The sequence below is a fragment of the Lithobates pipiens genome, unplaced genomic scaffold (assembly GCF_037356315.1).
Source record: "Lithobates pipiens isolate NorthernLeopardFrog02 unplaced genomic scaffold, aLitPip1_a1.2 Scaffold_18, whole genome shotgun sequence".
NCBI classification, from domain to species: domain Eukaryota; kingdom Metazoa; phylum Chordata; class Amphibia; order Anura; family Ranidae; genus Lithobates; species Lithobates pipiens.
Window position 1 is genome coordinate 111196675 of NW_027507758.1, and position 13703 is coordinate 111210377.

The window sequence follows — 13703 nt, forward strand, 5'->3', positions numbered from 1 at the left end:
AGCATTCCTTTAAAATACTAGGTGTGTTTGTTAATCATGAGGGCCATCATACGGTCCTTCACTCCCTGGAAGGTGGCTGCAGGCTTTTTCCAGGCTTGGTCCGTGGTTCTTATAGAAATTAGTATGATGCCAATTTCTATAAGAACCACCGACCAAGCCTGGAAAAAGCCTGCAGCCACCTTCCAGGGAGTGAAGGACCGTATGATGGCCCTCATGATTAACAAACACACCTAGTATTTTAAAGGAATGCCATCTGAATAAACTCTGACGGTCTTTCTGACTGAGTTCCGCTGACTTGCCTACACACGATCACACCAAAGTTTGATCGTTTAGAACGCGATGACGTACGACAGGACTAGAAAAAGAAAGTTCAATAGCCAGTAGCCAATACCTACCCTTGCGTCGTTTTTGGTCCGTCGGAATAGCATACAGACGAACGGTTTTCCCGTTAAGAATTGATTCTGTCAGAAAGTCCGATGAAGCCCACACGCGATCAGAATATTAGATGGAATGATTCCGTTGGACCTTTTCTGCTGTAAAGTCCGACCGTGTCTACACGGCATTAGAGTTTACAGTGCTTACTCTCTTCATTCTTAGGCAGGCCATAAATGAAGCAATTTTATTTTCTTCAACCATTGGTTGAAGGAAAGAAAATTGCTTGATTCCCCCATCAACACAGTTAGTGTTGATGGGGTAATCCCTGCTGCTGTGCTATTGTATTCTGACAGCAGGAGGTTTCCCAGCTGCCAGAATACAATGATCACCGCTGGTGGCTGTAGCTTCCAGCAGTGATTGACCAAAAAAAAGACAGGCTGGTTGTCTAACGATTAACTTCAGTGTAACCAGCCTGTCTTTTTTTTTTTGCCCATAGATAGACTGAAATTCCTCTGGTTCCTGCTGAATGGTAAGTTTAAGTGGCTCAACAGCGTGGTTATATACTCCACCCCCCTCCCCACCATACAGCTGCACATAATCCCCTTTGCTAGAATAACCACACTGTTGAGCCACTTAAACTTACCATTCAGCAGGAACCAGAGGAATTTCAGTCTATCTATGGGCAAAAAAAAAAAGACAGGCTGGTTACACTGAAGTTAATCGTTAGACAACCAGCCTGTCTTTTTTTTTGCCCATAGATAGACTGAAATTCCTCTAGTTCCTGCTGAATGGTAAGTTTAAGTGGCTCAACAGTGTGGTTATTCTAGCAAAGGGGATTATGTGCAGCTGTATGGTGGGGAGGGGGGTGGAGTCAGTGGAGTGAACTTGCTGTGTTGCCTTGCTTGAGTTAACCTCTAGTAGGGCTGGGGAAGAAAATCGATTTAAATCTTGAGTCGAGTTGAGAGGTCAAATCGATTTTTTTTTTTTTCACTTGGATCGGCGCTGACACCGCGTTGGTCCTGAGGTGCTGCGGGCAGGAGTTTTTAGGCTAGGCCGCGGCTTCGGCATAGTCTGCGAGGCCGGATGCCACGGACTAGGCCGAAGCCGCGGCCTCGCCTAAAAACTCCTGCCTGCAGCTCCCCAGGACCGCCGCTGACACCGCCGGTCCTGGGGAGGTGAGGCCGTGGCTTCGGCCTAGTCCGCGAGGCCAGACGCCACGGACTAGGCCGAAGCCGCGGCCTCGCCTAAAAACTCCTGCCCGCAGCTCGTGGTGTCCATCACAAAAAAAAAATTTTGAATAGTGAATATATATTTTTTTTTTTTAATTGCCCAGCTCTAACCTCTAGCTCCGTACTACACACCTGTTGCTATTATGTCTTTTTTATATAATGCTTAGGATCATGTTTATTTTGCCTAATTTGATGCTGCTAAATAACATCAGCCTCATCTTCTTTGACAAAATGAGTCTGTATTTCTAAAATTTCTGGAATGTGTCTTTTCTTTCCAGGAAGACCTGTCACAGCAGCTCAGCGGAGTTCAGAGTCACACGAAAGAAACACTAATGTCACTGTTCCCACAAGTTACTGTGGAGTCACACCAGGTATAGATATGATTGTCTTCTTGTACTGACAAAACATTAACACACAAGAATGAGTATAGTTTACAGTAAGCTAATCCCATTGACATAAACGGTAGACAAATATATGGATCCCCTTTAAGGAACCCCCCCTATAATCCTCTTTAATGAATGAAAGATAAAATAAATCACATAAAGCTGCATCTAAAGTAGCGCTGGTCTTTTATACCACTATTACTGTTTTATGCTTGAAAAACTATAGTCCTGAATTGGACATCTACTGAGGTCCTAGATGGTAGCGAATGAAAATGTGATGCTTCGTCTCTATAGAATAAGCTATGAATTTAGAGGATGCCCTCTAAAAACACCATATCCTGATTCCTTTAACCATTTGATCCCCGGAAGATTTACACCCTTCATGACCAAGCCATTTTTTGTGTTACGGTACTGCATTATTTTAACTGACAATTGTACAGTCATTCGACACTGCACCCAAATAAAATGTATGTACTTTTTTTCCACACAAATAGAGCTGTCTTTTGGTGGTATAGGATCACCTCTGCGTTTATTTTTTGCGCTAAAAATATGCACTGTCACTGTACTAATGGCACTGGCTGGGAAGGAGTTAACATCAGGGACTATCAAAGGGTTAAATGTGTGCCTAGCCAGTGTTTGTGTACTGTGGGGGAGGTGCTTTTACTAGGGGAAGGCATTGATCCATGTTCCTGTTTTGCAGGGACACAAGACAAAACAGGAAAAACAAAACAAAAAAAAAACAAAACAGGAACATGGATCAATGCCTTCCCTACTGAAAGAACGGTGATCTGCCTTGTTTACATAGGCAGATCACCATTCTGATTCTCTGCCTAATGATCGGCGATTGCAGGTAGACATTGAGTCCGCTGTACCCACAGATCAACTCCCACTGTGTATAATCACAGTGGGAGTGGGCCGCTGGCAGCGCGCATGCGTGCTCTAGACCCAGAGGTGCAGGATCATGTACTAGGTACATGAACATACTAGGTACATGATCCTGTGCAGCAGAGCCGCCTTGCCGCAGTATATGTAATTTATATGGTCGGCAAGCGGGTTAATATGTGACAATGCTGTTACATGTTAATGCCGATTTATTCCAGAATTTTGCATATTCTGATGCTGAAAAATATCAGGACTTTGGTTTCTTCAATAAAGTTCATTATAAAAAAAAGAAAGTTGCGCTGTTGCTTATAGCAACCCAACTGGTTGCTTATAGCACTTAACTGGTTACAGGTCTCTGAGAGGTGAGCTCTGGTTGCTGTTAGTTTTCAGCTCTTGGCATATTGCTGTTTGCCTAAGGCAAACCATACACTGTTAGATTCCTGTTGGTTCCCCCAATGTGGATGGACACATCTCCCACTGCTGGCTATTGCCAGTCAACACATGCAGCTGTCAGAATACCCAAACAGTGGCTGCATCTGATTGGATGCAGCTACTGTTCAGACCACAATTTTCTGCCCGGGTTCCCTTATTTTTCAGATCAAAGGTGGCTGCCGGGCTGGTGGCAACAATGCCACCTGCAGATTGAATTTAAGCTGGTTTATCAGGAACTGGGTGAAATTCACTCCGCGTATGGCCAGCTTTACTAAATTAGCTTGTATCATGAAGAGGCACGATATTTTGATTGTTACTGACTGTTGTCTTTCCACTTTCAGCTGTACAGTGAGTGGCTTCAGGAGTTCAGTGAAAAATCATCCAACTTGCTGAAGCAACTGAGCCAGCCGACAGACCAGACAGATTCATCTGTAAGTGTTTTATTCGCAATGCTATTGATCTGGTCATAAATGAAGCAAGGAGCAATGCTTTGCTAGACAACTGTAAAATCAGCATTATTGTGGGACGACGATCTAAGAATCAATATGTATTTTGCAGAAGCAGAAAATCACAATGCACCTGAAAGTATCTACCAGTTGGATTGCTAAAAGAAATGAGCATGTTGGTCTGCGAGTCACTGCAAATGGGGGGCAGACCAACATGCTCATTTCTGATTGGGAGAGAAGTTAGCCGGGGTTCACACTGCCCGCAAACTCCTACGCGACTTTGAAGTTGGACCCTAGCGCGAATTTGACACAACTTGAATGCAACTTCTTTAACAGAAGTCAATGCAAGTCATACCAAAGTCAGGCCAATAGTATTGCAGAAACCTTTTTCAAAGTCGGAGTGACTCAAGTTGCACAGAGTTTAGAACGCTTCCATTGCACAGAATGGGGTCCGACTTCTGATGCGATAAGTGCTCCAAAGTCGGAGCGATTGTCGCATCAGTGTGAACCGTGCCTAAAGTGTTTGTCCATCCAAAACTATTCATTTTGGATTGTGTTGGGAAGGGTTAGAACCCCTGTGAGGTTTTTGAAGCTGTCTGGGGTTCTGTGTTTCCTGACTTCCTGTATGGTGAACCCATTTTTATTGAACAGGAAGAAGGGAAAGCTCTCTAATAGAGTGCCAATTAGGAGTAAAACCCCTACTGTAAGTTTTTGTTTAGGCCCCTTTCACACTGGGGCGGTTTCAGGCGCTACAGCGCTAAAAATAGCGCCTGTGTAGCGTCTGAAAAAAACGGCCCGAGGGCTTTTACACTGGAGCGGTGAGCTAGCAGGATGGTAAAAAAAAGTCCTGCCAGCCGCATCTTTGGAGCGGTGAAGGAGCGGTGTATTCACCACTCCTAAACCGCTCCTACCCATTGAAATCAATGGGACAGCGTGGCTATACCGCCGGCAAAGCGCCGCTGCAGCGGCGCTTTGCAGGCAGTTTTAACCCTTTTTCGGCTGCTAGAGAAGGTTAAAACCACCCCGCTAGCGCCCGCATACCGCCGCTAAAACTACGGTAAAGCGCTGCTAGAAATATCGGCGCTTTACCGCCGACGACCGCACTGCCCCAGTGTGAAAGGGGCCTTAGAGATATGCTTCAAAGGAAACCTGGAAGAGAAATACACAGCTGCTATAGCTGATCTTCATTTAAAAAAAAATAATTGTTTTGTATATATTCGGATTCGTTTCATATATTCGTTATTTTTTAATCAAATTTGAAAATTAATTTGAAATGAAAACCTATTGCAATAAATACAGCAAGGAATAAAAGTGAAATAAGATGATAATTCATACTTTACTCATACTACTCATTCTATTTGTTTTATTCTATTCTATTCCTTTATTTTTTATTCTACTATATTGTAATCTGTTTTAGTCTATTCTATCCTTTTATTTTCTATTCTATTCTTTTGTTTTCTATCCTATTTTATTATATTCTGCTTTATTCTGTTTTTTTTTTTTTTCTTATTCTGTTTTATAAAGTTGCCCATGTAGGAATCATCATCTTATTTCACTTTTATACCTTACTGTCTTTATTGCAGTAGTTTTCCATTACTATAAATGTTTTGTTATAATTTATTTTGGATTTGTTCGTTGAAACGTATGACTATTGTGATTTAGAAATTCGGATACATCCAAATAACGAAAATGTCATCCAAAGTTAGAAAAAGTGAATTGCACATGTCTATTAATTTCTATGCCTCTACTATAATGCAGCAGTCTGCGTGGTAATACACCAGGTCACTTTGATTTTCTGTTCTTCATTGTGTAATCCTGGTCATGTTTGCAACATTTGTAATACAGTCGATCTTATATTTGCCATCACCAGTCCAACTTTGGTCATTTCAAAAAGCTGTATCATTGATGATTTGATTTATTCTCGATGCTAGCATTTCTCAAAACAAAGGAACCCTTGAAATGACTTTCAGGTCTTAGGGAACCCCTGCTAAAAATTACTGCTGTATAGCTACAATTAAAGCGGGATTCCACCCTAAAGTGGAACCTCCGCTGATCGGAACCCCCCCCCCCCCCCCCTCCGGTGTCACAATTGACACCTTTCAGGGGGTAGGGGGGTGGAGATACCTGTCAAAGACAGGTATTTTCACCCACTTCCGGGCATAGACTCCCACGGGAGTCTACGCCATTTTCTGCCCTGCCGCGCTGTCTGCTGGGACACACACGGGTCCCAGTGACAGCGCGGAGATCTCCTATTGTGCGGCGCGGCTCGCGCATGCGCAGTAGGGAACCGGGAAGTGAAGCCGATTCGCTTTACTTCCTGATTCCCTCACTTCGAATGGCGGCGGCAGCAGCCGAGGCCCGAGCGGTCGATGGAACCCGGGACAGGTGAGTGTCCATTTATTAAAAGTCAGCAGCTGTAGTATTTATAGCTGCTGGCTTTTAATATTTTTTTTTTGGGCGGAATCCCTCTTTAAGTATACATTAGTGTGATGGACAGTGGGAAGAATGCTCCTTACACTTTTGGTCATTGGGAAGAATTACCCCCTTACAGATATCTTAAAAGATGAGCGGTGTCAGTAGGAATTTATCTGAGAGGCAGACATTCCTCAAGGAACCCCTACCCACCTCTGGAGGAACCCTGGTAGAAAAACCCTGCTCTATACAGTAGCATTATACTGGATACTACTGCAAGTCCACATTCACCATACAGCCAACAATTTTCTTTTTAGGATTTAGCTAGCTACTAAGATTTTGAATTGAAATGCAGTTACATTTTGGTGTTAAGGTCTCTTGTCCCATCTGGTTTTCAGGATGTATTGCTTAAACTAAAAGAAGCAGAAGAAGCACAGGTCTCCTTGCAAGCAGAATGTGACCAATACAGGACCATCCTGGCTGAGACGGTGAGTTGCACTGTCATTCTAATTATTCTTATTAGCACATTACGTAGGGTACTGCTGATGTCGTAGTATACATTCACACATCATTCCTGAATATGTGCAGGCCAGTCAAGTTCCTACACACCAAACTTGCTCATCCATGTCTTTATGGGCTTTGCTTTGTGCACTGATCCAAATCATTTGGTGGAGGGGGGATTATGGTGTGGGGCTGTTTTTCAGAGGTTGGGCTTGGCCCCTTAGTTCCAGTGAAGGGAACTCTTAAGACGTCGGCATACCAAGACATTTTGGACAATTTCATGCACCCAACTTTGTGGGAACAGTTTGGGGATGGCCCCTTCCTGTTCCAACATGACTGCACACCAGTGCAAAAAACAAGGTCAATAAAGACATGGATGAGCGAGTTTGGGGTGGAGAAACTTGACTGGCCTGCACAGAATCCTGATCTCAACCCGGTAGAACACCTTTGGGATAAATTAGAGCAGAGATTGCGAGCCAGGCCTTCTCGTCCAACACCAGTTTCTGACCTCACAAATGCGCTTCTGGAGGAGTGGTCAAACATTCCCATAGACACACTCATAAACCTTATGGACAGTCTTCCCAGAGAGTTGAAGCTGTTATAGCTGCAAAAGGTGGGTCAACTCAATTTTGAACCCTACGGACTAAGACTGGGATGCCATTAAAGTTCATGTGTGTGTGTGTAAAGGCCGGCGTCCAAAATACTTTTGTTAATATACTGTATCTCCACTATTCCTGTTCTGGGGATAACACACAATTTGGAATTTTCTTTTACTTTACATTTGGTAGTAATGGTAAACATTAGAAATAGTTAAGGTGAATCTCCCTAACGGCCACAGACAGCTAAAAAAACTGACAGGGGTTCTAATTCCCCGGCCACCGGTGCCATTCCTTCCGAGCCCTGTTTGTGAATGGTGGCTCCTGCATGCATGGGGAGGAGTGACGTCATCACGGCTCCGGCCAGTCACAGAGCCAGAGCCCGTGAACCCAGAAGCAAGACCAGTAAAAATAGATGCATACTAGCACATTATGACTTTACCGCACAGGAAGAAGGAAAAAAAAACAAATGTCCAGCGGTATATAACCGCTTTAAGAATTCCCTGTGCCTAATTCAAATAAGCTTTTGCACCAGTATTGGTAACATTACTGCCACTTGCAACAAATTCACATAGTTCTTACTACCACCACTTTAAGAACCTGTCACTATGACAGAGACTAAATATTATTGTACCAGCAGTTGTCAGATGGTACAGTGCTCTGAGCATACCATGCCTGTGCTGGGAAGCTGTCATGTATGTGGTAGATGCCCCCACAGGGCTGTACCCCCAGCCCCATTTAGCGGTCGGCTAGGAGATTCCCTGGCCAAAAGCTAAATGTAAACAAATGTGATGTCATTACCCAAATATGAAAATGCCCATGTTTGGGAAATGGTTTGTCACTGGGTGTTCGGAGCTCAATGGGAAACTGAAAGACTCATTTCCTATCAGATCCACTTTACATTTGATTAACCACTTGCCGACCGCTGCACGCCGCTATACGTCGGCACAATGGCAGCGGTGGGCAAATGGGTATATCTGTACGTTCCCTTTAATTGGCGGGGCTAGCGGGCGCGTGTGCCTACCATGTACAGAGTGACCGTGCCAGCAGGACCCACGGACAGTGTCCCGGCGAACATGACACGGAGCCGTAGAATGGGGAAGTGCCTATGTAAACAAGGCATTTCCCTGTTCTGCCTTGTGACATGACAGAGATCACTGCTCTCTGTCATCGGGAGCGGTAATCAGTGGAAGCTCAAATTCCCCCCACAGTTAGAATCACTCCCTAGGACACACTTAACCCCTTGATCGCCCCTAGTGTTTAACCCCTTCCCTGCCAGTGTCATTTACACAGTAATCGGTGCATTTTTATAGCATCGATCACTGTATAAATGACAATGGTCCCAAAATAGTGTCAAAAGTGTCTGATGTGTCCACCATAATGTAGCAGTCACAATAAAAATCGCAGATCCCTGCCATTACTAATAAAAAAAACAATGAAGAATAAAAATGCCATAAAACTATCCCCTATTTTGTAGACACTATAACTTTTACGCAAACCAATCATATAAGCTTATGACGATTTTTTTTTTTTTTTACCAAAAATATGTTGAATAATACATATCGGCCTAAACTGAGAAAATTTTTTATTTTTTTTTATCTATTTTTGGGGGATATTTATTATAGAATAAAGTAAAAAATATAGCTTTTTTTTTCAAAATTTTCGCTCTTTTTTTTGTTTATAGCGCAAAAAATAAAAACCACAGAGGTGATCAAATTCCACTAAAAGAAAGCTCTATTTGTGGGGAAAAAAAACAACGTCAATTTTGTTTGGGTGCAACGTCGCAAGACTGCGCAATTGTCAGTTAAAGCGGCGCAGTGCCGAATCGCAAAAAGTGCTCTGGTCAGGAAGGGGGTAAAATCTTCCGGGGCTGAAGCGGTTAATGGAGCATATTTTTTTTTTGTTCAGTTCTTCGCTGTGTTTTTATTCTTTGTATACTGCTAGAACAAAACTCCTCAGTCACAGGCCTCTCAGACCAATGGGCATAGTAGTTGAGGGGGGGGGGGAAGAAAACAGGAATGAGTGCACTGAGGAAGGAGTGTTGACTTTGGACACTCCATCTGACCTCTGTACAAACCTAGACAGACTCTCGGACAGGTACATGAATTGGATGCAAGCACCAACAGAATTCTAAAGGGTGTACATGACATGTGTTTGGGATTATTTACTGACGTGTTTCCTGACATGTTATGTGGCGTTCATCTATCACCGACCCCCACTGTTTAAATCGATTTCTGAAAACATACTCCTCCGGCCTCTTTTCTTTTCTGTACCCTATAATCTTAATAAAAACAGATAAGCTGGTCTAATATTGGCTTCTGACTTTTCATTGTCTTAGGAAGGGATGCTGAAGGACCTGCAGAAGAGTGTTGAAGAGGAAGAGCAGGTTTGGAAAGCAAAGCTAGAGGCATCTGAGGAGTCGCTCACAAAGGTAAGAGCAGCTGCACTAAATTGGCATTTTCAGGAGAAATCACCAGCAGCAGCCTCCATGTTTCTTTCATGACTGTTTTCCTTTAAATTAGTAGCAGTATTAAATAAAAATCCTAGAAATCACTATGGCCAAGTATGTGTATCTGGACATGACACATCACAAAGAACAGACAGGGGACATGGCACAAGATATATTAACATTCATTATGTTTTCATTTTAAGGTATAGACTTTAAAGTCCATAGACACACAAAGTGTAGCTTGGCCGCGTCCCCTGCTCCCTCACTGACTGTGATTAACAGTAGGGAATGGCTGGTGTGTCTAATCCTATGAGGAGGGAGAGAGCCGATGCGCTCATGCACATCACTGGATCAAGGTTCAAGTATAAGTGGAGACTAGGGGGTAGCTGCACAGAGAAGGTTTTTTAATTTTAATGAAGAGAATGGATTAAGATAAAGCAACTTCTACCTTTAGAACCACTTTAACTGCCTCCCGCCCGTCATATAGACAAATGACAGCAGACGGGATTCTCTCTTGTTCTGGGATGGCGTCATATAATATCACCCCAGTCTCACCATGCTTGCGATGACATGGCTGTTTACCCATGTGATCAACTGATTACATGTAACAGCTGCCATAGTTCTGCACTAACTAAAGAAAGCTGTAGTGTGGTTACTATAGATCAGGCATATGCAATTAGCGGACCTCCAGCTGTTGCAAAACTACACGTCCCATCATGCCTCTGCCTCTGGGTGTCATGCTTGTGGCTGTCAAAGTCTCGCTATGCCTCATGGGACTTGTAGTTCTGCAAAAGCTGAAGGTCCACTAATTGCATATCCCTGGTATAGATGCTACACACCTTTGCACTTTACACTTTGCTTAATTTGGATTAGGCCTGTTTAAAGTGGAGTTCCACCCACTTTTTAATCTTCACATCATCCGCTTCTGAACTGATCATAAAAACAGCATTGGGTGTTTTTTTTTATTCTCTTTCCTTACCTTGTTTCCAAGGCTTTCTTTATCTCTTCCTGTTTCCCCCTCCACGGCAATGTATGTAATTTTCTGCGGCGCACTGGCTCCTAGGAGATGTGTGTCATGATTCCAGGGAGTCAGTGGGCATCGCCGCCTCTCAGCATCGCGCTGCACCGTGAATGCGCATACACGAGATCGGTAGGTGCATACTGGGTATCCAGCAGCACCTTATCCCAGAAAAAATCCTAGTGGGCTTCACATGCCCACAAGCAAGATGGAGGCACTAGAGAAAGAAAATACAAATGTTTGTTTAATTTTAAAAAGAATAAATTAAAGGAAATACAGCGGCGGTTTTCTTGAAAATCTTGTTTAGACAATGATTTTAATAACAGCAGAACAGGTGCCTTTGAAAAAAATAAAATATATATGTGGGTGGGACTCCGCTTTATAATAGCTATACATATAGGTACCTCCAATTCTCTAAATGGTTGGCTTTTGATTGTCTTTCATGTATTCTCTTAGCTTACTACAGTAACTCAAAGCCACATTGATTGTTATGGGTTTATTTAATAGCATCTTAACACTACTTTGAACCTCTCATATGTATTTATTTATTACATGTTTTCTATAGTCACAAATCCAAATAAAGACCCTAGAAGAAACAGTGGAGAGGCTGAAATTAGATGTCCAAAGCACAGACCAGGTATTTTTACTCCTTTATATTACAAAATGTCACTGTTGCTTGTCTGTTATACTATACCAACATTATAACAAGAGTTCACAGAAAAGGAGCACCATTTTTGGTCTCAAATCATTCATTGGAGAGTTTGGAATTAGTCAACAAAACAAAAGTGTGCCTTCTGGTTGAAATGATAAAAATATTACAAAGTTCCTAGTGTAACAAACATCTCAATGCAGCTTGCAAAAAATATTAGCATAGATGACCCGTTTTGAGACGTGAGTAAACAAGAAGAGGAGATGAGCATGAAGCCCAGAGAGAGCCTGACAACTAACCTGGGTCAATTTCTGAGCCAGATTGCCTGTCTGTTAGTGAGGAAGTGTCCATGTGGACCCAGGGATCTCCCCTCTGTTTGAACACTGCAAGAGTATTTTTCATTTCTGCTGTAAAGCCTTCCATCAATTCAACTTACTGAAATCAAGATTGTATTGGGTATTGTGGGTCCACCTACAATATAAAGCAATTAAACATCTGGCGACAGTAGAGATATGCAGAAGTACCTTTCTTGGCAGGCCTAGACATCCTTTGTGGGGGAAGACCCAGCAAGTATACCGCTGGATCAAATGGGGTTTTAATTTGTAAAAGGGTATAGACAAGGGCCTACACTCTTTTCCAAAATGGCTGTATCTTTGGCCCAAAAAAATATATGATATTCCTGGTTGTGTGACATAATTGAACGACTGCCATTTTATTCTCCAGGATCTCTGCTAAAAAAAAAAAAAATATATATATATATATATATATATATATATATATATATATATATATATATAATGTTTGTGGGTTCTAAGTAATTGTCTAGCAAAAAATACAGAATTTAACTTGTAAGTAACAAATGTCAGAAAAAGGCCCATCAGCAAGTGGTTAAATGTCCATCAGACAAAAAAAGTTAGTTTGGCTACCGTTTTGGGCAACAAGCTCTTCAGCAGGCCAAGAAAGACAGATCACACCTCAAATACATATAGTTTATATACTGTGCACAGTTTAAGGTGCCTGCATGCCACTATACTGATGCTGACCGATTTTTAGTTCTGGTTCTTCAGTCTAATCATTTTGCAGCGATATGTGAGAATACATCATTATCTCTCTCTATATTTCAGCTCAAGGAATGCATTGCTTTAATGGAGGCACAGCTGGAGACCCAGATGGACACTTCTAGCACAGAATGTCAGAACTATTCCAAAGAGGTGGAAATTGTACGTGTCTTGTAGCCGGTCATCATGAATCTGTCTCTGTATATAAGAGTTCCTAATCATTGGGAATAGGGAACAGCTAGGCCTTGCATTTAGATGAAACTTACGCCACGTACACATGACTGGACTTTTCAACGGACTTTGCAGCTGAGGTCCGCTGGATTTTCAAATGAATGGACTTGGCCACACACGATCACTCCAAAAGTCTGACGGATTCGAACGTGATGACGTAGAATAGGGAAGTTCATAGCCAGTAGCCAATAGCTGCTCTAGCGTCTGTTTTAGTCCATCGGACTAGCTTACAGACGACCGGATTTATCAACCCGGACTCGAGTCCATCGGAAAGATTTGAAGCAAGTTTAATTTCTAGGTCCGCCGGACTTTTGGGAAGAAAAAGTCTGCAGGAGCCCACACACGATCGAATTGTCCGACGGATTCCAGTCCGCCGGACCAAGTCCGTAGAAAAGTCCGGTTGTGTGTACGCGGTATTACACATCATCATATTTAGTATCAGTTAATTAATGCATATGAGATAAATGGCGCTACCTTAGGCCAAACTATGGTAACTCAATCTCTTAATGTGTGACAATGAATATGTGTATAGTGCAACAACCAAAGGATGCTAAACTCCTCTGGTTAGAACCTCAAGTGTTTAACATGAACCATCCTATAATGTGACATATAATAAATGATTAAATACAACCAACGCAATAGTGTGAAGTAACATCTAACTTCACAGGTGAATGAAATAGATTAGGGTACCTCATAACCCAAAAGAATTAATAGCTACGAAGTAACACCAAATTTCACAGGTGAAAATATATATACGTATGAAAAAAAAAAAAAATTGTCCAACCACAAAGCTAGTGATCAAGAATAGTAATGAGCAAAATAAAATATGTGACTATTAGTATATAGTGTATGTATGTATATTAGTATATTAGTTCATATATGCACATCAAAAAAAGTCCAATCAAGTAAATTAAAAAAACGCAATAAAAAAATGCAGTGTTGCTGCAGCAAATGCAGGAAATTTCAAAGTGACAAGGTGCTCAGGTAATCAGGTGACTCTTGTGCTCCCCCTTGCGGGTCCCCACTCACCAGCTCATCTTAG

At 42.3% G+C, this 13703-nt stretch overlaps 1 protein-coding gene across 3 annotated transcripts in view; it reads left to right on the forward strand.

The window, feature by feature from the left end:
- RRBP1 (ribosome binding protein 1) overlaps positions 1-13703 on the forward strand; it is a 119392-nt gene that overhangs the window by 82441 nt on the left and 23248 nt on the right. For all 3 annotated transcript variants that reach the window (XM_077486007.1, XM_077486009.1, XM_077486008.1), the window contains 6 exons: positions 1883-1975; positions 3643-3732; positions 6558-6647; positions 9595-9687; positions 11289-11360; positions 12497-12592. In XM_077486007.1, coding sequence (XP_077342133.1) covers positions 1883-1975; positions 3643-3732; positions 6558-6647; positions 9595-9687; positions 11289-11360; positions 12497-12592 — 534 coding nt within the window. The remainder of the gene's footprint in view (positions 1-1882; positions 1976-3642; positions 3733-6557; positions 6648-9594; positions 9688-11288; positions 11361-12496; positions 12593-13703) is intronic.